General features: G+C 55.0%; 2 protein-coding genes across 2 annotated transcripts; one reads left to right on the top strand and one right to left on the bottom strand.

Annotated features, from left to right (window-relative positions):
• The first annotated feature begins 1,326 nt into the window (after positions 1–1,326).
• Positions 1,327–14,460, top strand: LOC137677449 (synaptophysin-like protein 1). Its single transcript, XM_068424762.1, has 5 exons — positions 1,327–1,421; positions 5,839–5,957; positions 7,544–7,754; positions 10,150–10,326; positions 12,181–14,460. Exons 1-5 carry the CDS (start codon positions 1,353–1,355, stop codon positions 12,310–12,312), a joined length of 708 nt encoding a protein of 235 aa, XP_068280863.1. The 5' UTR covers positions 1,327–1,352; the 3' UTR covers positions 12,313–14,460.
• Positions 14,461–16,491: 2,031 nt separating this feature from the next.
• On the bottom strand, positions 16,492–23,313 carry LOC137677444 (kallikrein-14-like). The gene is made up of 5 exons (XM_068424746.1): positions 23,271–23,313; positions 21,879–22,128; positions 18,879–19,132; positions 17,529–17,665; positions 16,492–16,644 (listed from the first exon to the last, which is right to left on the bottom strand). Exons 1-5 carry the CDS (start codon positions 23,311–23,313, stop codon positions 16,492–16,494), a joined length of 837 nt encoding a protein of 278 aa, XP_068280847.1.
• Positions 23,314–24,447: the final 1,134 nt, after the last annotated feature.

Genomic DNA, 24,447 nt, shown 5'->3' with positions numbered 1-24,447 from the left:
TGGGGGCTAGTGAGGGGGTCTGGGGGCAACTGGAGGGTGCTGGGGCAATTGAGGGGTCCTGGGGCAACTAGGGGGGTCTGGGGGCAACTGGGGCATTCTGGGGGCAACGGGGGGTCTGGGGGCAACTGGGGGGGGCTGGGGGCAAGTGGAGGGTCCTGTGGGGGTCTGGGGGGCTAGTGAGGGGGGCTGGGGGCAACTGGGAGGGGCTGGGGGCAACTGGGGCATTCTGGGGGCAACGGGGGGTCTGGGGGCAACTGGGGGGTTCTGGGGGCAACTGGAGGGGTCTGGGGGGGTTTGGGGGCTAGTGAGGGGGGCTGTGGGCAACTAGGGGGGGACTGGGGGCAACTGGGGGGGTCTGAGGGCAAGTGAGGGGGTTTGGGGGCAACCGGGGGGGTCTGGGGCAACTGGAGGGTCCTGGGGGCAACTGGGGGGTCTGGGGGCAACTGTGTGTTATGCAAATGAGCTGGGGCTCGGGGGTGTGGCTATGTAAATGTGATGTGTGATGCAAATAAAACATGTCTAAACGACTTAGTTATGCAAATGAGGCGAATTTGTGGGCGTGGCCTATCATGCAAAGAGATCACGCTTGAGTATTATGCAAATGAGGTTGCCCCGGGGGGCGTGGCCACGCATGATGAAGATGAGCCAACAAATAGGGTGCAGTGGGGCTGGTTATGCAAATGAGATGCAAATGATGTGCTCGCTTGGGGGCGTGGCTATGCAAATTAATGGCAAAGGGGTGGGGGGCCCCACATGCAAATGAGGTGAATGAATCCGGGGAGATGGAGTCCGATATGCAAATGAGCTGAGCACCGGGAGTGGAACCAGGTATGCAAATGAGCACACGGGGGCGGGTGGATATGCAAATGAGCCACGGGAGGGGGCGTGATCGGATATGCAAATGAGCAGCGAATGTGGACATAGATATGCAAATGAGCAATTCATCAGGACTGAGCCAGATATGCAAATGAGCATTGCAGGACGGGGTGGGTATGCAAATGAGCAGATCGCCACGGCGGTGTCAGATATGCAAATGAGCAGATCGATAGGACGGGGGTGAATATGCAAATGAGGGGGACGTCTGGGTGGTACCAGATATGCAAATGAGTAGCCCAACAGGGCGGGCCCGGATATGCAAATGAGCAGAAACCCGGAACGGGATTAGATATGCAAATGAGAAGATAGGCCGATATGTAAATGAGTATGACGTTGCGGGGCGGGATACGCAAATCAGCGGGAGGGGGCGGGGCCCGCTATGCAAATGAAGCGGCCGCTCCGGTTGGGCGGCAAAGCGCGGCCCCGCCCGTCGCGGTGCAGTGACGTCACTTCCGGCGCGGCGGGGGCGCGGGACGATGTCGGGGCCGCGGCTGGAGCTGGGCCCGATCCGGGAACCGCTGGGGCTCGTGCGGGCCCTGCAGTGGGTGCGTGGGACTGGGGGGACTGGGAGGGACTGGGGGGCACTGGGGTGTTACTGGGAGCAACTGGGGGGAACTGGGAGGGGCTGGGGGGGAACTGGGAGGGACTGGGGCGGAATTGGTTGCAACTGGGAGGGGCTGGGAGGGCACTGGCGTATACTGGGGGGAAGTGGAAGGAACTGGGAGGGTCTGGGGGGGAACTGGGAGGGACTGGAAGGAACTGGGAGGGGACTGGGGGGCACTGGGGTGTTACTGGGAGGGACTGTGGGGGAACTGGGGTGTTACTGGGAGCAACTAGGGGGAACTGGGAGGAACTGGGGGGGAACTGGGGGGCACTGGAGTGTTACTGGGAGGGACTGGGGGGGAAGTGGGAGGGTCTGGGGGGCACTGGGATGTTACTGGGAGCAACTAGGGGGAACTGGGAGAGGCTGGGGGGAACTGGGAGGGACTGGGGCGGAATTGGTTGCAACTGGGAGGGACTGGGAGGGGCTGGGAGGGCACTGGCGTATACTGGGGGGAACTGGGAGGGACTGGGGGGGACTGGAAGGAACTGGGAGGGAACTGGGGGGCACTGGGGTGTTACTGGGAGGGACTGGGGGGGAACTGGGGTGTTACTGGGAGCAACTAGGGGGAACTGGGAGGAACTGGGGGGCACTGGAGTGTTACTGGGAGGGACTGGGGGGGAACTGGGAGGGTTTGGGGGGCACTGGGATGTTACTGGGAGCAACTAGGGGGAACTGGGAGAGGCTGGGGGGGGCACTGGGAGCAACTGGGGGGGAACTGGGGTGTTACTGGGAGGGGCTGGGAGGGGACTGGGGGGGAACTGTGAGGAACTGGGCGGGAACTGGGGGGCACTGGAGTGTTACTGGGAGGGACTGGGGGGGAACTGGGAGGGTCTGGGGGGCACTGGGATGTTACTGGGAGCAACTAGGGGGAACTGGGAGAGGCTGGGGGGGGGCACTGGGAGCAACTGGGGGGGAACTGGGGTGTTACTGGGAGGGGCTGAGGGGGACTGGAAGGAACTGGGAGGGGACTGGGGGGCACTGGGGTGTTACTGGGGGGAACTGGGAGCAACTGGGGGGGAACTGGTTGCAACTGGGAGCAATTAGGGGGAACTAGTTGCAACTGGGAGGGACTGGGGGGCACTGGGTTGTTACTGGGGGGGAACTGGTTGCGACTGGGAGGGTCTGGGGGGGAGCTAGTTGCGACTGGGGGGCACTGGGGTGTTACTGGGAGCAACTAGGGGGAACTGGGAGGGGCTGGGAGGGACTGGGGGGGAACTGGTTGCAACTGGGAGGGACTGGGGGGGCGCTGGGTTCTTACTAGGAGGGGCTGGGGGGGAACTGGGAGGGACTGGGGGGGACTGGGAGGGCCTGGAGGGCACTGGGGTGTTACTGGGAGCAACTAGGAGGAACTGGGAGGGAGTGGGGGGCACTGGGAGGGGACTGGGGTGTTACTGGGAGGGGCTGGAAGGAACTAGGGGGGAACTGGGAGGGTCTGGGGGGCACTGGGATGTTACTGGGAGGGAATGGGGGGCACTGAGAGGGACTGGGAGGGGACTGGGGGGGCACTGGGAGGGGAGGGGAGCTACTGGGAGGGGACTGGGAGTGACGGGTGGAACTGGTTGCAACTGGGAGGGTACTGGGGGGGAACTGGGAGAGACTGGGGGGGAACTAGTTGCAGCTGGGAGGGGCTGGGGGGCACTGGGGTGTTATTGGGAACAACTGGGGGGAACTGGGAGGGACTGGGGGGTAACTGGGAGGGGAGGGGAGCTACTGTGAGGGACTGGGGGGGTAACTGGTTTCAACTGGGAGGGACTGGGGGGCACTGGGGTGTTACTGGGAGGGACTGGGACGAACTGGGGGGCACTGGGGTGTTACTGGGAGGGACTGGGAGGGACTGGGACGAACTGGGGGGCACTGGGGTGTTACTGGGAGGGACTGGGAAGGGACTGGGACGAACTGGGGGGCACTGGGGTGTTACTGGGAGGGACTGGGACGAACTGGGGGGCACTGGGGTGTTACTGGGAGCAATTAAAATAAAAATAAAAATAAATTAAAAATAAAAATATAAAAAAATAAAAATTAAAAATCAAAATAAAAAGTTAAAATAAAAAATTAAAAATTAAAATAAAAAATAAAAATTATAAATTTAGAAATAGAAATTAATAAAAATTAATAAAAATTACAAATAAGTTAGAAATAAAAATGGAAAATAAAAATTTAAAGCTTGAAAATAAATATTAAAAATGAAAATTAAAAATTTAAAAGTTAATGAAAATTAAAGATGAAAATTAAATTAAAAATTAAAAATAAATTAAAAATAAAAATAAAAATTAAGAATAAAAACTAGAAATAAATTAGGAATAAAAATTAAAAATAAAAATTTAAAGATTAATAAAAGTTGAAAGGGAAAATTAAAAGTAAAACTTTAAAAATTAAGAATGAAAATTAATAAAAATAAAAAAATAAAAATAAAAAATAAATATAAAAATAAAAAAGGTAAAAATAAAAATTAAAAATAAAAGATAAAAATTAAAAATAAAAGTAAATAAAATTAAAAAATAAAATAAATAAATAAAAATTAAAAATAAAAAATACAAATAAATTAGAAATAAAAATCAAAAATAAAAGTTATAAATAAATTAGAAATAAAAAATTAAAAATAAAAACAAAAAGTTAAAAGTGAAAATTAAAAGTAAAACTTTAAAAATTAAGAATAAAAATAAGAAAAATTAAAAAATAAAAATAAAAATAAAAAAAATAAAAAAATTAGAATGAAAAAAATAAAAATTATAAATTAGAAATAAAACTTGAAAATAAAAGTTATAAATAAATTAGAAATAAAAATTAAAAATAAAGATTTAAAGATTAAAAATAAAAACTGAAAGTGAAAATTAAAACTAAAAAATTTAAAAATTAAAAATAAAAATTAAAAATAAAAATTACAAATAAATTAGAAATAAAAATCGGAAATAAAAGTTATAAATAAGAAAAATTAAAAATAAAAATTTAAAGATTAAAGAAAGTTGGAAATTAGAAGTAAAAATTTAAAAATTAAGAATAAAAATTAAAAATAAAAATTAAAAAAAATGAAAAGAATAGAATTAAAAATAGAAAGTATAAATTTAGAAATAAAAATAAAAAATAAAAGTTATGAATAAATTAGAAATAAATTAAAAATAAAAACAAAGATTAAAAATAACACTTGAAAGTGAAAATTAAAAGTAAAAATTTAAAAATTAATAAAAATTTAAAAGAAAACTTAAAAAAATTGAAATTAAAAATAAGAATTAAAAATAAAAAATAAAATGGAAAATTGAAAGTAAAAATTTAAGAATGAAAAATGAAAATTAAAAAGAAAATTAAAAATGAAAATTAAAAAACAAAAATTAAAAGTAAAAATTTAAAAATAAATAAAAATTAAAATTAAAACTCCTTTTTCTGGCTTTTTTCCCCTCAATAATTCAATTTTTTGACCATTTTTAGTTGTTTTTTTGACCAATCATTTATTTTCCCTTTATTTATTAAAAACCCTTTTTTGTCCATTTTTTTCCCAGATTTTAAACTTTCAAATTTGAGTTCAAAAAATAAAATTATTTAAATAAATTTGTAAAATAATTTGTAATTTATTAATAAATTTATCAATTTTTAATTTGGTTTTAAATTTAATAAAACAAATTTTATAAATTTTAAATTCATTTTTTTGTTTAATAAAATACAAATTTTATAAATTTTTAATTTATTTTTATATTTAATAAAATACAAATTTTGTAAATTTTTAATTTATTTTTATATTTAATGAAACACAAATTTTATGAATTTTTCATTTATTTTTATAGTTAATGAAACACAAATTTTATAAATTTAAATTTTTTGTTTTTTTTTTGAAAAATCCCTTTTCCCACCATTTTTAATTTGAAAATTTAAAATTTTCAAATTAAATTGATTAAAAATTAAATTAAAATTTTTAATTTTAAAATTTTAAAAAATTAAAATTTTAATTTTAATTTTAAAATTTTAAAAATTTAAAATTTTAATTTTTAAAATTTTAAAAATTTTAAATTTTAATTTTAATTTTAAAATTTTAAAAATTTAAAATTTTAATTTTAAAATTTTAAAAATTTAAAATTTTAATTTTAATTTTAAAATTTTAAAAATTTAGAATTTTAATTTTAATTTTAAAATTAAAAATTAAAATTTAAGCCTAAAAAGCTCCTTTTTGGCCCTTTTTTCCTCCAAAAATTCACATTTTTGGTGTTTTTTTTCATATTCATCAATTTTTTGAGGTTTTTTTTGGGGTAAAATCCCCATTTTTGCCCATTTTTGCCCATTTTTGCCCATTTTTGCCCATTTTTGCCCATTTTTGCCCATTTTTGCCCATTTTTGCCCATTTTTGCCCATTTTTGCCCTTTTCCCCCCAGTTTTTCTCCATCTTCGCCTTCGCCACCTGCGGGGGTTACGCGGGGGGCGTGTCCTTCCGGGTCATCTGCGACGGCCAATCAAACACCACCGTCACCGCCCCCTTCGCCTACCCCTTCCGGTAAGGCCCCGCCTCCTCGCTGCTGATTGGTCGGTGGGTTATTGGGGGGGTGGAGTTTCAGGGGTGGCCTCAGGCATCTGATTGGCTGGGGTGAGGTGGGAAGAGTGGTGGGTGGGAGGAGGCACCTGGTTGGCCAATGGTGTCCTCTAGGGGGCGGTGGGTGGGATCTGAGGGGCCAATGGGATCGCTCGAAGCTCTGAGTGGTAGGAGAAGAGGTGAGTTGGGGTGGTAGAACCAGCCAATCAGCAGCTGAGGGGCGTGGCTGGTGGGACATGGAGGTTGGGAAGGGTTGGGAGATGGTTGGAGATCCAGAAGAAGCCAAGAAGGTCAAGAAGGTCCCTCAAACATGGAGGAGGAAGAGGAGAAGCAGTGATTGGCTGTGAGAGGTCCATGGTTGGCCAATCAGAGGCTGTAGAACATGGGTGGTGGACAGCAGAGGTGTGGGAAGGGTTGGGAGATGGTTGGAGGTCCAGAAGAACCCAAGAAGGTCCCTCAAACATGGTCTCAATGGTTGGCCAAGCAGCAGCTGTAGGACGTGGTGGATGGAAGATGGAGGTCTGGGAAGGGTTGGGAGATCGGTGAAGGTCCAAGAGGGTCAAGAAGGTCCCTCAAACATGGAGGAGGAAGAGGAGAAGGAGCGATTGGCTGTGAGAGGTCCATGGTTGGCCAATCAGAGGCTGTAGAACATGGGTGGTGGACAACAGAGGTGTGGGAAGGGTTGGGAGATGGGTGAAGGTCCAGAAGAACCCAAGAAGGTCCCTCAAACATGGTCTCAATGGTTGGCCAACCAGCAGCTGTAGGACGTGGTTGATGGAAGATGGAGGTCTGGGAAGGGCTTGGAGATGGGTGAAGGTCCAAGAGGGTAAAGAAGGTCCCTCAAATGTGGGTTGGGAGATGCTGAAGGTCCAAGAGGGTCAAGAAGGTCCCTCAAATGTGGGTTGGGAGATGCTGAAGGTCCAAGAGGGTCAAGAAGGTGCCTCAAACATGGAGGGGGAAGAGGAGAAGCAGCAGTTGGGTTTGAGAGCTCTATGGTTGGCCAACGAGATGCTGTAGGACGTGGTTGATGGAAGATGGAGGTCTGGGAAGGGTTTGGAGATGGGTTGAAGGTCCAAGGGGGTCAAGAAGGTCCCTCAAACATGGAGGGGGAAGAGGAGAAGCAGCGGTTGGGTTTGAGAGCTCTGGTTGGCCAACCAGCAGCTGTAGGACATGGCTGATGGAAGATGGAGGTCTGCGAAGGGTTGGGAGATGGTTGAAGGTCCAGAAGAAGCCAAGAAGGTCAAGAAGGTCCCTCAGATGTGGGTGAGGAAGAGGAGAAGCAGCAGTTGGGTTGGACAGCTCTATGGTTGGCCAACCAGCAGCTGTAGGACATGGCTGATGGAGATCTGGGAAGGGTTTGGAGATGTTTGAGGTTCAGAAGAGGATGAGAAGATCTTCTCCAGGAGGTAGTTGGGTGTGAGAACCACGTGGTTGGTCAACCACCACCTGTGGGCCATGGGTGAGAGAAGGAGACACCTGGGAAGGGTTTGTGGTGGGCACGGGTGGGAGAGGACCTTCCCCCCTCAGCCACCCATCCTGGTGTCCCCCAGGTTGAACCACGCCACCTTCACGCCTTCGTTGACCAACCTGTGCAACAAGACGTGGCCGGCGGACGTCCACCTGGTCGGTGACTTCTCCTCCTCGGCCCAGTTCTTCGTCACGGTGGCCGTCTTCTCCTTCCTCTACAGCATGGCCGCCCTCGCCGTCTACTTGGGCTACCTCCACCTCTACCGCGGGGCGGGCGGGAAGCTGCCCTTGGTGGTGAGTCAACCTTGGTCTTCTCCATTCCTCCGTCCTGGTCTTCTCCGTCCTGGTCTTCTCCGTCCTGGTCTTCTCCGTCCTGGTCTTCTCCGTCCTGGTCTTCTCCGTCCTGGTCTTCTCCGTCCTGGTCTTCTCCATCCTGGTCTTCTCCATCCGTTCCTCCGTCCTGGTCTGGTCTTCTCCATCCCTTCCTCCGTCCTGGTCTCCTCCATCCCTTCCTCCATCCTGGTCTCCTCCATCCCTTCCTCCATCCTGGTCTCCTCCATCCCTCCATCCTGGTCTCCTTCATCCGTCCATCCTGGTCTTCTCCATCCATCCATGTGTCCATCCTGGTCTCCTCCATCTGACCATCCTGATCTTCTTCATCCATCCGTTCTGGTCTTCTCCATCCCTCCATCCTGGTCTTTTCCATCCATTCCTGGTGTTCTCCATCCATTCCTCCATCCTGGTCTCCATCCATCTATCCATCCATCCCTCCATCCTGGTCTTCTCCATCCCTCCATCCTGGTCTTCTCCATCCCTCCATCCTGATCTTCTCCATCCATCCATTCCTCCATCCTGGTCTTCTCTATCTGTCCATCCTGGTCTTCTCCATCCATCCATTTCTCCATCCTGGTCTCCTCCATCTGACCATCCTGATCTTCTTCATCTATCCATTCTGGTCTTCTCCATTCCTCCATCCTGATCTTCTCCATCCATCCATTTCTCCATCCTGATCTTCTCCATCCGTCCATCCTGATCTTCTCCATCCGTCCATCCTGGTCTTCTCCATCTGTCCATCCATCCTGGTTTTCTCCATCCATCCATCCTGATCTTCTCCATTTCTCCATCATGGTTTTCTCCATCCGTGCATCCTGGTCTTGTTCATCTGTCCATCCTGGTCTTCTCCATCCATTCCTCCATCCTGCTGTCCTCCATCTGTGCATCCTGGTCTTCTCCATCCGTCCATCCATCCCTGCGTCCTGGTCTTCTCCATCCCTGCGTCCTGGTCTTCTCCATCCCTGCGTCCTGGTCTTCTCCATCCATCCATCCTGGTGGTCTCCATCCATCCCTCCATCCTGGTCTTCTCCATCCCTCCATCCTGGTCTTCTCCATCCCTCCACCCATCTCCCACCCCACCCTTGGCTGAAGACCACTTTGGTTGATCTCCAGCTTGTCTCTGAGGTGGCCCCATGGCGTGGACAACTCCCATCACCCTTTGGGGTCCTCACGTTGCCGTGGGGCATCATGGGAGTTGTCCTCCTGGTTCTCCTGCCCATATATGGGGTGAGGGACTCATGATGGGGGAGGGGGGTGAGGGGACATCTTGGGGGGGTCAATAACCCTCATGTGACCTTCTCTCCTACTGCTGCCATGGACAGGACATGGGGTAAGTGTCCCGCCCCCTTCTTTGGGTCCCCCCAAGGTCTGTGGGACTTGAGGTCCACCACGATTGTCTTCTCCAGCCCCAAGGTTCTTGGGTCCCCCTCAAGATCTGTGGGACTTGAGGTCCACCATGGTTGTCCTCTCCCACCCCCAGATCTGTGGGACTTGAGGTCCACCATGGTTGTCTTCTCCAGCCCCCAGGTTTTGGGGTCCCCCCCAGATCTCTGGGACTTGAGGTCCACCACGATTGTCCTCTCCAGCCCCAAGGTTTTGAGGTCCTCACCAGATCTGTGGGACTTGAGGTCCACCATGATTGTCCTCTCCAGCCCCCAGGTTTTGGGGTCCCTCACCAGATCTGTGGGATTTGAGGTCCACCACGATTGTCCTCTCCCACCCCCATATCTCTGGGACTTGAGGTCCACCACGATTGTCCTCTCCAGCCCCCATGTTTTGGGGTCCCCCCAAGGTCTGTGAGACTTGGGGTCCACCACGATTGTCCTCTCCTGTCCCCAGATCTGTGGGATGTGAGGTCCACCATGGTTGTCTTCTCCAGCCCCCAAGATGCTGGGGTCTCTCACCAGATCTCTGGGACTTGAGGTCCACCACGATTGTCCTCTCCAGCCCCAAGGTTTTGAGGTCCTCACCAGATCTGTGGGACTTGAGGTCCACCATGGTTGTCTTCTCCGACCCCCAGATTTTGGGGTCCCCCCCAGATCTCTGGGACTTGAGGTCCACCACGATTGTCTTCTCCAGCCCCAAGGTTCTTGGGTCCCCCTCAAGATCTGTGGGACTTGGGGTCCACCACGATTGTCCTCTCCAGCCCCCAGGTTTTGGGGTCCCTCACCAGATCTGTGGCACATGAGGTCCACCATGGTTGTCCTCTCCAGCCCCCAGATCTGTGGGACTTGAGGTCCACCACGATTGTCCTCTCCAACCCCCAACTTCTGGGGTGTCCCAGGTCCCCCCTTAGCCCCTCCCCTCATGGTTGGGGTCCTCCTAATGTCCCCTCCCACCAAAAATGTCCCTCCAGGACTTCTTGATCACCGTGGCCTTCTCCTTCCTGTGGCTGGTGAGCTCCTCGGCATGGGCCAAGGCCCTCACGGACGTGAAGACCTCGACGGCCGCCCCCCTGCCCAACTGTCACCCCCCGGCCGTAACCTGTCACCCCACCGGGGTCACCCCCATGGGGTCCCTCAACGTGTCCGCGGTGAGTCCTCGGGGTGGGGGGGGAAACTGAGGCAGGGTTGGGTGGTTGAGGAACCTCTTGAAGACCTCAAGGTCCACCATGGAGGTGGGTGTTGATTGGAGGAGGGGGGGAAACTGAGGCAGCGTTGGGTGGTTGAGGAACCTCTTGAAGATCTCAAGGTTCTCCATGGAGGTGAGTGTTGATTGGAGGAGGGGGGGGAAACTGAGGCAGGGTTGGGTGGTTGAGGAACCTTTTGAAGACCTCAAGGTCCACCATGGAGGTGGGGGTTGATTGGAGGAGGGGGGGAAACTGAGGCAGGGTTGTGTGGTTGAGGAACCTCTTGAGGACCTCAAGGTCCACCATGGAGCTGGGGGTTGATTGGAGGAGGAGAGGAAACTGAGGCAGGGTTGGGTGGTTGAGGAACCTCTTGAAGACCTCAAGGTCCACCATGGAGATGAGGAAACTGAGGCAGGGTTGGGTGGTTGAGGAACCTCTTGAAGACCTCAAGGTCCACCATGGAGGTGGGGGTGATTGGAGGAGGAGGGGAAACTGAGGCAGGGTTGGGTGGTTGAGGAACCTCTTGAGGACCTCAAGGTCCACCATGGAGGTGGGGAAACTGAGGCAGGGTTGGGTGGTTGAGGAACCTCTTGAAGATCTCAAGGTCCACCATGGAGGTGGGCGTTGATTGGAGGAGGAGGGGAAACAGGCAGGGTTGGGTGGTTGAGGAACCTCTTGAAGACCTCAAGGTCCACCATGGAGGTGGATGTTGATTGGAGAAGAAGGAAGAGATGAGTGGGGAAACTGAGGCAGCGTTGGGTGGTTGAGGAACCTCTTGAAGACCTCAAGGTCCACCACGGAGGTGGGTGTTGATTGGAGGAGGAGGGGAAACTGAGGCAGGGTTGGGTGGTTGAGGAACCTCTTGAAGACCTCAAGGTCCACCATGGAGGTGGGTGTTGATTGGAGAAGGAAGAGATGAGTGGGGAAACTGAGGCAGGGTTGGGTGGTTGAGGAACCTCTTGAAGACCTCCAGGTCCACCATGGAGGTGGGGGTTGATTGGAGGAGGAGGGGAAACTGAGGCAGGGTTGGGTGGTTGAGGAACCTCTTGAAGACCTCAAGGTCCACCACGGAGATGGGTGTTGATTGGAGGAGAGGAAGAGATGAGTGGGGAAACTGAGGCAGGGTTGGGTGGTTGAGGAACCTCTTGGAGACCTCAAGGTCTACCATGGAGATGGGGAAACTGAGGCAGGGTTGGGTGGTTGAGGAACCTCTTGAAGACCTCAAGGTCCACCATGGAGGTGGGTGTTGATTGGAGGAGGAGGGGAAACTGAGGCAGGGTTGGGTGGTTGAGGAACCTCTTGTAGATCTCAAGGTTCACCACGGAGGTGGGTGTTGATTGGAGGAGGGGGGGAAACTGAGGCAGGGTTGGGTGGTTGAGGAACCTCTTGAAGACCTCAAGGTCCACCATGGAGGTGGGGGTGATTGGAGGAGGAGGGGAAACTGAGGCAGGGTTGGGTGGTTGAGGAACTTCTTGGAGACCTCAAGGTCCACCATGGAGGTGGGTGTTGATTGGAGGAGGAGGGGAAACTGAGGCAGGGTTGGGTAGTTGAGGAACCTCTTGAGGACCTCAAGGTCCACCATGGAGGTGGGGAAACTGAGGCAGGGTTGGGTGGTTGAGGAACCTCTTGAAGACCTCAAGGTCCACCATGGAGATGGGGAAACTGAGGCAGGGTTGGGTGGTTGAGGAACCTCTTGAAGACCTCAAGGTCCACCATGGAGGTGGGCATTAATTGGAGGAGGGGAAGAGATGAGTGGGGAAACTGAGGCACGGCCTGGAGATCTTGAGGTCCTTCTCCACCTTCCATCCCACCTCCCAGGTCTTCGGCTTCCTCAACCTCGTCCTTTGGGTTGGCAGCTCTTGGTTCGTCTACAAGGAGACCAACTTCCACCGCCCGCCACCGCCGCCCCCTGCTGGTGCCACCCCCACCGCGGTGCCCGGTGCCATGTAACCCCCACCCCCACCCCCCGGCGTGGCTCTACGGTGCGTGTCCCCACCCATGTCCCCCATCCCGATCTCCTCACCCCACCACGTGGTGGTCACCGGCGCCGTCTTGAGTCCTTCTCCGGGGAGATGCCACCAAGTCCCTTTTTTTGTCCAATTTTGGGTGGTTTTGGGCGGGTTTTTTTAAGCTTCTTGCCAAGAGGGACACGGGCCACCAGCAGGAGGCGCCGTGGAGGCCACCAGAAGAAGAAGAAGAAGGTCAAGGTGTTCCTCAGGGCGGGGTGGGTGCGGTCGGCGCGTGGGTTGGGCGTTGGGTGGGGGTGGCGGTGGCTTGGCTTCTTCCAGTTGGGCCTCGGGCGAGGATCAAGCGTGGTTGGAGGTGGGTACGTAGGAGGTGAGGTCGGAGTGACCTTGACCGGTCTCAGCTGGGTCCTTCACCGGGTTCTTGAGCTGCATCGGGATTGGTCAAGGCCTGGGTTGACCATTGGTTGGGTTGGTCTTGACTATCTTCTCGCAGACCGTGGTTGACCATTGGTGGTCAAGGCCTGGGTTGACCATTGGTTGGGTTGATCTTGACTATCTTCTCACAGACCTTGGCTGACCATTGGTGGTCAAGGCCTGGGTTGACCATTGGTTGGGTTGATCTTGACTATCTTCTCGCAGACCTTGGCTGACCATTGGTGGTCAAGGCCTGGGTTGACCATTGGTTGGGTTGATCTTGACTATGTTCTCGCAGACCGTGGTTGACCATTGGTGGTCAAGGCCTGGGTTGACCATTGGTTGGGTTGATCTTGACTATCTTCTCACAGACCTTGGCTGACCATTGGTGGTCAAGGCCTGGGTTGACCATTGGTTGGGTTGATCTTGACTATCTTCTCACAGACCTTGGCTGACCATTGGTGGCCAAGGCCTGGGTTGACCATTGGTTGGGTTGGTCTTGACTATCTTCTCGCAGAGCTTGGTTGACCATTGGTGGTTGAGACCTGGGGTTGGTGATCAGTGGTGGGGTTGGAGAAGACCTGGATTGGCCCGTTCCAGTTGGCCTGAGTAGGGATTGGTCAAGTTGGTCTTGGTCTACGTTGACCATTGGTTGAGTTAGACCAGATTTGGGTTGGCCTTGTCTCATTGGCTTGTTGTAGACCTTGGTTGACCTTTGGTGGTTGGTTGGTCCAGGCCTGGGGTTGGTCATCACCAGCGGGGTTGGACCAGGCCTGGGATTGGCCAATTGCTGTTGACCTGGGTAGGGATTGGTCAGATTGGCCAAGAGTTGAGTTGGTCAAGAGCTGGGTTGACCATTGGTTCCTGGCCAGGTCCACCTTTGGAGCTGACCATTGGTTGGCCGGGTTGGACCTGGTCTGAACTGGTCTTTTCTGATTGGCCCGTTGGTTGCTTTAATCAAGACTGTGATTGGTTGGTGGTGGTTGAGTTGGGTTTGGCTTCAGTTGGGTTCTTCTTCTTGGTGGATCATCGTGGTTGGCTCCGCCCAGACCTTGACCTCTTCCCATTGGTTCCTTCAAGACCTTGGTTGACCGTTGGGTTGCACCAATCAGGTTTGCGTCTTCCCAGTTGGGCGGGTCAAGGCCTGGTTGGACCATGGTGGTTGGCTTGGCCTTCCCTGATTGGCCCGTTTCTGTCCTACTTTCAACCATTGGTGGTTGAGGCGATGGAGACCTGCTGGTGGTTGGGTTGGTCCACTCTTGGGTTGACCTCTTCCAGTTGACTCCTCCTCCATCCCCGTTGACCACCGATGGCCACCTTGACCACCGATGGCCACCTTGCTCCCCACCACCTTCCTCCCCCAAGTCCCCTCCCCCTCCATCTTCTCAGGGCTTCACCCATGGGTGGTGGACACCCTTGGCACCCCCTACTGGAGGTCCCCAACTCCTCGAGGACCTCGTAGGGACAAACACTACACGTCCCACCACCACGCTCTTCCTCACCTTCTTCTCTCCTTGGTGGACGGCGTTGGGTTGATGAAGGTCTTGGGTGACCAGATGTCATCTCCACCGCCTTGTCCCCACCCAATGTCCCCCTGTTACCTGGGTGTCCACCCCCCCACCCCATGCCACCTCCTCTCCACGGTGGCGGTTGTCCCATGTCCCCTCTCTCCCCCCAACTCTTCTGCAACTGCCTCAATAAAGAGTTTATGGTAGAACCTCAAGACTACGTATCTCAGAGGGGTTGGGCTACCAGGGTTCTCCACCACCACGGGGTGTGGGCGGGGCCTTGGGGGGTGGTGGGACGTAGACATGGACTCCAGGTTGGTTCTGCTCCCATTTTATTGTCCCTCCCCCCAAATCCGTGTCCCCTCCATGTCCTGAGGTCCACGTCCGTGTCCGTGTCATCTAGTTGTGGTCTGTGGTGGCCTTCTAGTTGTGGTCTGTGGTGGCCTTCTAGTTGTGGTCTGTGGTGGCCTTCTAGGTGGTCCTAGCTGTGGTCTGTGGTGGCCTTCTAGGTGGCCCTAGTTGTGGTCTGTGGTGGCCTTGGTAGGTGGTCCTAGTTGTGGTCTGTGGTGGCCCAGATCCATGTCCCTAGTTGTGGTCTGTGGTGGCTTTCTAGATGGTCCTAGTAGTGGTCTGTGGTGGCCTTCTAGGTGTCCCTAGATGTGGTCTGTGGTGGCCTTCCAGGTGGCTCTAGTAGTGGTCTGTGGTGGCCTTCCAGATGGCCCTAGTTGTGGTCTGTGGTGGCCTTCTAGGTGTGGTCTGTGGTGGCCTTCTAGGTGGCCCTAGTAGTGGTCTGTGGTGGCCTTCCAGGTGGCCCTAGTAGTGGTCTGTGGTGGCCTTCTAGGTGTGGTCTGTGGTGGCCTTCTAGGTGGCCCTAGCTGTGGTCTGTGGTGGCCTTCTAGTTGTGGTCTGTGGTGGCCTTCTAGTTGTGGTCTGTGGTGGCCTTCTAGGTGGCCCTAGTTGTGGTCTGTGGTGGCCTTCTAGGTGTGGTCTGTGGTGGCCTTCTAGATGGTCCTAGTTGTGGTCTGTGGTGGCCTTCCAGGTGGCCCTAGTTGTGGTCTGTGGTGGCCTTCTAGGTGTGGTCTGTGGTGGCCTTCTAGGTGGCCCTAGTTGTGGTCTGTGGTGGCCTTCTAGGTGGCCCTAGTTGTGGTCTGTGGTGGCCTTCTAGATGGCCCGAGTTGTGGTCTGTGGTGGCCTTCTAGTTGTGGTCTGTGGTGGCCTTCTAGGTGGCCCTAGTTGTGGTCTGTGGTGGCCTTCTAGGTGTGGTCTGTGGTGGTCTTCTAGGTGGCCCTAGTTGTGGCCCATGGTGGCCCAGATCTTTGTGGCCCATGGTGGCCCAGATCCATGGTCCATGGTGGCCCAGATCTTTGTGGCCCTGATCCATGGTCCATGGTGGCCCAGATCCGTGGTCCATGGTGGCCTAGATCGTGTGTCTCTGTGTCCCTAGTCGTAGTCCATGGTGGCCCAGATCTTTGTGGTCCATGGTGGCCCAGATCCGTGGTGGCCCAGATCTGTGTCTCTGTGTCCCTAGTCGTAGTCCATGGTGGCCCAGATCTTTGTGGTCCATGGTGGCCCAGATCCGTGGTGGCCCAGATTTGTGTCTCTGTGTCCCTAGTCGTAGTCCATGGTGGCCCAGATAGATGGTCCATGATGGCCCAGATCTCTGGTCCACGGTGGCCCGGATTTGTGGTTTACGGTGGCCCAGATCTCTGGTCCACCGTGGCCCAGATTTGTGGCCTGGATCTCTGGTCCATGATGGCCCAGATCTCTGGTCCACGGTGGCCCAGATCTCTGGCCCAGATCCATGGTCCACAGTGGCCCAGATCTGTGGTCCACGATGTCCTAGATCTCTGGTCCACGGTGGCCCAGATTTGTGGTCTACGGTGGCCCAGATCTCTGGTCCACCGTGGCCCAGATTTGTGGCCCAGATCCATGGTCCATGGTGGCCCAGATCTCTGGTCCATGGTGGCCCAGATCTGTGGCCCAGATCCATGGTGGCCCAGATCTCTGGTCCATGGTGGCCCAGATCCATGGTCCACGGTGGTCCAGATCTCTGGTCCACGATGGCCCAGATCTGTGGCCCAGATCCATGGTCCATGGTGGCCCAGATCCATGGTCCACCATGGCCCAGTTCTGTGGCCTGTGGTGGCCCAGACCGTTGTCTCCTCAACTCCTCTCCGTGGTGGCCCAACTCCGTGTCCATGTCGTTTTTGGTGGCCCATCTTGGAAGTTCTCCCTAGCTCCTAGTTCTGGTTCATGGTGGTCCTGATCCATCCCACGTAGTTGCAGACCCGGGTGTAGACCCCGGGGTGGCCGGGCAGGGCGCAGGTCTCCAAGCCCCACGACACGATGCCTTGGAGGGTCCCGTTGCACGACAGTGGCCCCCCGGAGTCACCCTGTGGGGACAGGGGACAGGGTGGCTTGGGGACACCACGAGGAGAGTGACCAGGGTTGGAGAAGACACCTTAGGAGGAGGTTTCCAAGCTTGTTGAGGCAGAAGGTCATTGGGTTGGAGAACACGTGAGGATGGGGGACCACCAAGAGTGGGTGGAGCTTGAGTTGGGGTGGCCATGGGGGGGGGAGATGGGGACACCCCAAGGAGGGTGACCAGGGTTGGAGAAGACACCTTAGGAGAAGGTTTCCAAGCTTGTTGAGGGAGAAAGTCCTTGGGTTGGAGGACACGTGAGGATGGGGGGCCACCAAGGGTGGGTGGAGCTTGAGGTTGGGTGGCCATGAGGGGGGGGAGATGGGGACACCCCAAGGAGGGTGACCAGGGTTGGAGAAGACACCTTAGGAGAAGGTTTCCAAGCTTGTTGAGGGAGAAAGTCCTTGGGTTGGAGGACACGTGAGGATGGGGGGCCACCAAGCGAGGGTGGAGCTTGAGTTGTGGTGACCATGAGGGGGGAGGAGATGGGGACACCCCAAGGAGGGTGACCAGGGTTGGAGAAGACACCTTAGGAAGAGGTTTCCAAGCTTGTTGAGGCAGAAGGTCCTTGGGTTGGAGGACACGTGAGGTTGGGGGGCCACCAAGAGTGGGTGGAGCTTAAGGTTGGGTGGCCACCAAGGGTGGGTGGAGCTTGAGTTGTGGTGGCCATGAGGGGGGGAGATGGGGACACCCCAAGGAGGGTGACCAGGGTGGGGGGGGACACCTTAGGAGGAGGTTTCCAAGCTTGTTGAGGCAGAAGGTCCTTGGGTTGGAGGACACGTGAGGATGGGGGGCCACCAAGAGTGGGTGGACCTTGAGTTGGGGTTGCCCCCACCCCCCCTCCCCCCGTAGTACCTGACAGGAGTCCACGCGCCGTCCGCGCACGCCGGCGCAAAGCATGTTGGGAGTAACGCGGCGCGGGTAGGCCCGGCGGCACGCGGCCGGGGGGACGACGGTGACGTAGGCGCAGATCAGGTGTTGGGGGAGGGTCACTGTGGGGGGAGGGGAGGGGTCAGGGGGGTTGGGGACACCCCCAGGGGCTGCCGGGCTACTCTGGGCGCTACTCATAGGTTACTCATAGGTTACTCCTAGGTTACTCGTAGGTTACGCTTTACCTACAGGTTATGGGCTACTTCTAGGTTGCACGTAGGCCTTGGTTACAGGTTACTCATGAGTTAGTTACAGGTTACGCATCAGTTATAAGCTACTTGGAGGTTACGTGCAGGTTACACGTAGGCCTCAGTCACAGGTTACTCATAGGTTACATATCAGTTATAGGCTACTCGTATAGGTTATGCATTAGTTAGTCCTCGGTTACGCATGTTAGTCCTGGGTTACTTACAGGTTATGCATTGGTTACTCATCGATTACTCATGCCACAACTCCACCCCAGTCTGCTTTAGCTTTACTCCATGTCTACTGGAACTTTACTATGGGTTTTCTATGACTTTACTGTGGGATTACTACATCTTTACCAGAGGTTTGCTACACATTTCCTATGATTCCACTCCAGGTTTCACTCCATCTTTGCTGTGACGTTTAGCCTGGACCTGCCACAATTCCCCCTGTCTACTCTAGCTTTACTCCATGTCTACTAGGACTTCAGTATGGGTTTGCTATGACTTTACTGCAGTCTACTATGACTTCACTATGGGTTTACTACATGTTTCCTACGATTCCACTCCAGGTTTCACTACAGCTTTGCCTGTGACATTTAGCCTGGACGTGCCACAACTCCACCGCAGTCTGCTCTAGCTTTACTCCATGTCTGCTATGACTTTACTATGGGATTACTATGACTTTACTGTGGCATTACTATGACTTTACTATGGGATTACTACAATTTTGCTATGGGTTTACTGCAACTTTACTACGATTCCACTCCAGGTTTCACTCCATCTTTGCTGTGACATTTAGCCTGAACCTGCCACAACTCCCCTGGTCTACTCTACCTTTACTCCATGCCTACTATGGCTTTACTACAACTTTACTATGGGTTTACTATGACTTTACTATGGGTTTACTACAACTTTACTAGGGGTTTACTACGACTTTACTACGGGTTTACTACGACTTTACTGCGATTCCACTCCAGATTTCACTCCATCTTCGCTCTGACATTAGCCTGGCCCTGCCACAACACAGACACCCACCCCCCCCCTTCCCTGCTCTACTCCGGCTTTACTCCGGGTTTCCTCCTCTCACCTTGGGGGGTGGTGATGGTGCCCCAGCCCGAGACGAGGCAGGTGGCGCCGGGGGGGGCGCAGGCGGTGGGCAGGGGGAGGGGCCGCACGGAGGGGCCCAGCGGCGCGGGCCGGTCGAGCTTGAGGAGCAGGAGGTCGTTGTCGAGGGTGGCGGGGTCGAAGGCCGGGTGGGGGATGGCCCGGGCCACCAGCCGCTCCTGCTCCGGGCCCTCCGGCCGCCCCAGGTCGTTCTCGCCCAGGCGGAGGCGTAGACCCCTGGAGGTGACCCCCCGGGGGGGTGGGGACAGGGTGGGACGTGGGGACATAGGTGGGACATGGAGGAGGACACGGGTGGGACATGGAGGAGGACACATGGGGACAGAGATGGGCCATGGGGGTGGGTGTGGAGAGGGATGGGGACATGGGGACACAGAGGGGACATGGAGGAGGACACAGGTGGGACATGGAGGAGGACATGGGTGGGACATGGGTGGGACATGGGGGTGGGTGTGGAGAGGGGATGTGGGGACATGGGGACATAGATGGGACGTGGAGGACACAGGTGGGACATGGAGGAGGACACGGGTGGGACGTGGGGATGGGGACATGGAGGAGGACACAGGTGGGACGTGGGACATGGAGGAGGACACAGGTGGGACATGGGGGTGGGGACATGGAGGGGACATGGGGACACAGGTGGGACACGTGGGGACACAGGTGGGACATGGGGATGGGGACATGGAGGGGACATGGGGACATAGATGGGACATGGAGGAGGACACGGGTGGGACGTGGGGGTGGGTGAGGAGAGGGGACATGGGGACACAGGTGGGACATGGAGGAGGACACGGGTGGGACATGGGGATGGGGACATGGAGGGGACAGAGGTGGGACGTGGGACATGGAGGAGGACACAGGTGGGACATGGGGGTGGGGACATGGAGGGGACACGGGGATGGGTGTGGAGAGGGGACATGGGGACATGGGACATGGAGGAGGACACGTGGGGACACGGGACGTGGGGATGGGTGTGGAGGGGACATGGGGACATAGATGGGACATGGAGGAGGACACGGGTGGGACGTGGGGATGGGGACATGGAGGGGACATGGGGACACAGGTGGGACATGGGGATGGGGACATGGAGGGGACACATGGGGACATGGGTGGGCCATGGGGACACGGAGGGGACAGAGGAGGGACACGGGTGGGACAAAGGTTGGGGACAAACGTAGAGGGTGGGGACAAGGGGACATGGGACAGTCACAGCCCCACACCCCACCAGTGTCCCCTCCCCACCCCAGGACGTGGTGTCCCGTGTCCCCATCCTGTCCCCTGTCCCCCACCACCCGTGGGTCCCGTCACCAGGCCGTGTCCCCATCCCTTGTCCCCCGTGTCCCCACGCCTGTCCCGTGTCCCCCAGCCATGTCCCCCCTGTCCCCATCCCCGTGGGGTGTCCCCATCCCAGTGGCGTGTCCCCATGGGGTGTCCCCATCCCCTTGGGGTGTCCCCATGAGACGTCCCTGTCCCTGTGGGTGTCCCCATGGGGTGTCCCCATCCCCGTGGCATGTCCCCATCCCTATAGGGTGTCACGTGGGGTGTCCCCGTCCCTGTGGGGTGTCCCCGTGGTGTGTCCCCATGGGGTGTCCCTGTCCCCCTGAGGTGTCCCCATGGGGTGTCCCCATCCCCATGGTCTGTCCCCATCATCATGGGGTGTCCCTGTCCCTGTGGCGTGTCCCCATGGGGTGTCCCCATCCCTATAGGGTGTCCCCATGGGGTGTCCCCATCCCCTTGGGGTGTCCCATGGGGTGTCCCTGTCCCCCTGAGGTGTCCCCATGGTGTGTCCCCATCCCTGTGGCGTGTCCCCATCCCCATGGGGTGGCCCTGTCCCTGTGAGGTGTCCCCGTGGCGTGTCCCCATGGGATGTCCCCATCCCTATAGGGTGTCTCGTGGGGTGTCCCCATCCCCGTGGCATGTCCCCATCCCCGTGGCATGTCCCTGTCCCCATGAGATGTCCCCATGGGATGTCCCCATCCCCGTGGCGTGTCCCTATCCCCATGAGATGTCCCTGTGGGGTGTCCCTGTCCCCGTAGGGTGTCCCCATCCCCATGAGATGTCCCCATGGGGTGTCCCCATCCCTATAGAGTGTCCCATGGGGTGTCCCCATCCCTATAAGGTGTCCCATGGGGTGTCCCCATCCCCTTGGGGTGTCCCCATGGGGTGTCCCCGTCCCCGTGGCATGTCCCCGTGGGGTGTCCCCATCCCCATGGTGTGTCCCCATGGGATGTCCCCATCCCTATAGGGTGTCTCGTGGGGTGTCCCCATCCCCGTGGGATGTCCCCATGGGGTGTCCCCATCCCCTTGGGGTGTCCCTGTCCCCATGAGATGTCCCTGTGGGTGTCCACGTCCCCATGGGGTGTCCCCATCCCCATGAGATGTCCCCATGGGGTGTCCCCATCCCTATAGAGTGTCCCATGGGGTGTCCCCATCCCTATAAGGTGTCCCATGGGGTGTCCCCATCCCCTTGGGGTGTCCCCATGGGGTGTCCCCGTCCCCGTGGCATGTCCCCATGGGGTGTCCCCATCCCCTTGGGGTGTCCCTGTCCCCATGAGATGTCCCTGTGGGTGTCCCCGTCCCCGTAGGGTGTCCCCATCCCCATGGTGTGTCCCCACGGGGTGTCCCTGTCCCCGTGGCATGTCCCCATGGTGTGTCCCCGTCCCCATGGGGTGTCCCCATCCCCATGAGATGTCCCCATGGGGTGTCCCCATCCCCGTGGCATGTCCCCATGGGGTGTCCCCATCCCCATGAGATGTCCCTGTGGGGTGTCCCCGTCCCCATTGGGTGTCCCTATCCCCATGAGATGTCCCCATGGGATGTCCCCATCCCTATAGGGTGTCCCATGGGGTGTCCCCGTCCCCGTGGCCTGTCCCCGTGGCGTGTCCCCATGGGATGTCCCCATCCCTATAGGGTGTCCCATGGGGTGTCCCCGTCCCCGTGGCGTGTCCCCGTGGCGTGTCCCCACCTCCTGTTGCAGTGGGCGGCCGTGAGCACCCATCGGTCCCTCAGCAGGACGCCCCCGCACCGCAGGGGCCCGTAGACGTAGACCTGCCAGGGCTGCGAGGAGGGGACGCAGGGGTAGCCCCCGATGATCCTGTCCTCCTCCGGTGTCACCCGTGCCATCATGGGGACACCGGTGGGTGCCATCCCGTCCCCGACGTCCTGCTGGCCACCAGGATGTGGGCCACCCCGGGGGTCCTGTCCCCAGGCTCCTCCTGCCGGGAGGACGTGGGTCACCTGGTGGCCTCAGCCTAGGGTTCCCTCTGGGAGGATGTGGGCCACCAGATGTGTCTCCTCATGGGGACATGGGCCACCAGATGTGTCACCTCCATGGGGACATGGGCCACCAGACGTGTCCCCTCCTCAGATTCCCTCCATGGGGACATGGGCCACCAGATGTGTCACCTCCATGGGGACATGGGCCACCAGATGTGTCCCCTCCTCAGATTCCCTCCATGGGGACATGGGCCACCAGATGTGTCCTCTCCATGGGGACATGGGCCACCAGATGTGTCTCCTCATGGGGACATGGGCCACCAGCTGTGTCCTCTCCATGGGGACATGGGACATGGGCCACCAGACGTGTCCCCTCCATGGGGACATGGGCCACGAGACGTGTCCTCTCCATGGGGGCATGGGCCACCAGATGTGTCACCTCCATGGGGACATGGGCCACCAGATGTGTCACCTGCATGGGGCCATGGACCACCAGAAGGGTCCTCTCCATGGGGACATGGGCCACCAGACGTGTCCCCTCATGGGGACATGGGCCACCAGATGTGTCCCCTCCTTGGGTTCCCTCCATGGGGCCATGGGCCACCAGACGTGTCCTCTCCATGGGGACATGGGCCACCAGATGTGTCTCCTCCATGGGGACATGGGCCACCAGATGTGTCTCCTCATGAGGACATGGGCCACCGGGTGTGTCCCCTCATGGGGACACGGGCCACCAGATGTGTCCCCTCCTCAGATTCCCTCCATGGGGACATGGGCCACCAGATGTGTCCTCTCCATGGGGCCACGGGCCACCAGATGTGTCACCTCCATGGGGACATGGGCCACCAGATGTGTCTCCTCCATGGGGACATGGGCCACCAGATGTGTCTCCTCATGGGGACATGGGCCACCAGATGTGTCACCTCATGAGGACATGGGCCACCAGACTTGTCCCCTCCCTGAGCTCCTTCCATGGGGACATGGACATGGTGGGGGGGGGGTGTGGAGGGGACATGGGGTGACATGGGGGACACACGAGGGGACATGGGGGACACGGGGGGACACAGGGGACATGGGGGGACACGAGGGGACATGGGGGGACACAGGGGACATGGGGGGGGACACGGGGGACCCCACGTACCCGCCAGCAGCAGCAGGAGCCCCGCGATGGGCAGCAGCTCCATGGCCCTGGGGGGGACACGGAGGAGGGTCAGTGGGGACACCGGCCTGGCCCCGCCCCCCTGCTGGCCCCGCCCACCTGATGGCCCCGCCCTCTGTCCCTCCTTCCATCCCCCCTTCCTCCTCCTTCCCTCCTTCCTTCCCCCTTGCTTCCTCCTCCTTCCCCCTTGCTTCCTCCTCCTTCCCTCCTTCCTTCCACCTTACTTCCTCCTTCCTTCCCTCCTTCCATCCTCCTTCTTTCCTCTTTCCACTCCTTGTTCCCTCCCTCCTTCCATCATCCTTCCTTCCCTCCCTCCCTCCTTCCATCTCTTCTCTCCTCCTTCCATCTCCCCTTCCTTCCTCCTTCCCTCTTTCCTTCCATCCCCTTTCCTTCCTCCTTCCTTCCCTCCTTTCTTCCTCCTTCCATCTCTCCTTCTCTCCTCCGTCCATCCTGCTTCCTTCCCTCCTTCCTTCCTCCTTCCACCCCTCCGTCCCCTCCTCCTTCCATCCTCTTTCCATCCCTCTTTCCCTCCTCCTTCCCTCCTCCTTCCATCCTCCTTCCATCATCCTTCCTCTTTCTATCCCCTTCCTTTCCTCCTTCCATCTCTCCTTCCTCCTTCCATCCTCCTTCTTCCATCCTCCTTCCTCCTTCCATCTCTCCTTCCTCCTTCCATCCTCTTCCCATCTCTCCTTCCTCCTTCCAGCTCTCCTTCCTCCTTCCATCCTTCTTCCCTCTTCCTTCATCTCTCCTTTCATCTTTCTTCCTCCTTCCATCTCTCCATCTGCCTTCCATCTCTCCTTCCTTCCTCCTTCCATCCTCCTTCCATCTCTCCTTCCTCCTTCCATCCTTCTTCCATCCTCCTTCCATCTCTCCTTCCTCCTTCCATCCTCTTCCCATCTCTCCTTCCTCCTTCCATCCTCCTTCCATCTCTTCTTCCTCCTTCCATCTCTCCTTCCTCCTTCCATCCTCTTCCATCTCTCCTTCCTCCTTCCAGCTCTCCTTCCTCCTTCCATCCTTCTTCCCACTTCCTTCATCTCTCCTTTCATCTTCCATCCTCCTTCCATCTCTCCATCCCCCTTCCATCTCTCCTTCCTCCTTCCATCCTTCCATCCTCCTTCCATCTCTCCTTCCTCCTTCCATCCCTCCTTCCTCCTTCCAT

The sequence above is a fragment of the Nyctibius grandis genome, unplaced genomic scaffold, assembly GCF_013368605.1.
Source record: "Nyctibius grandis isolate bNycGra1 unplaced genomic scaffold, bNycGra1.pri scaffold_59_arrow_ctg1, whole genome shotgun sequence".
Taxonomy (NCBI): Eukaryota; Metazoa; Chordata; class Aves; order Nyctibiiformes; family Nyctibiidae; genus Nyctibius; species Nyctibius grandis.
The sequence above is the reverse complement of the archived record's forward strand: the minus strand, read 5'-3'. Positions and strand labels throughout refer to the sequence as shown.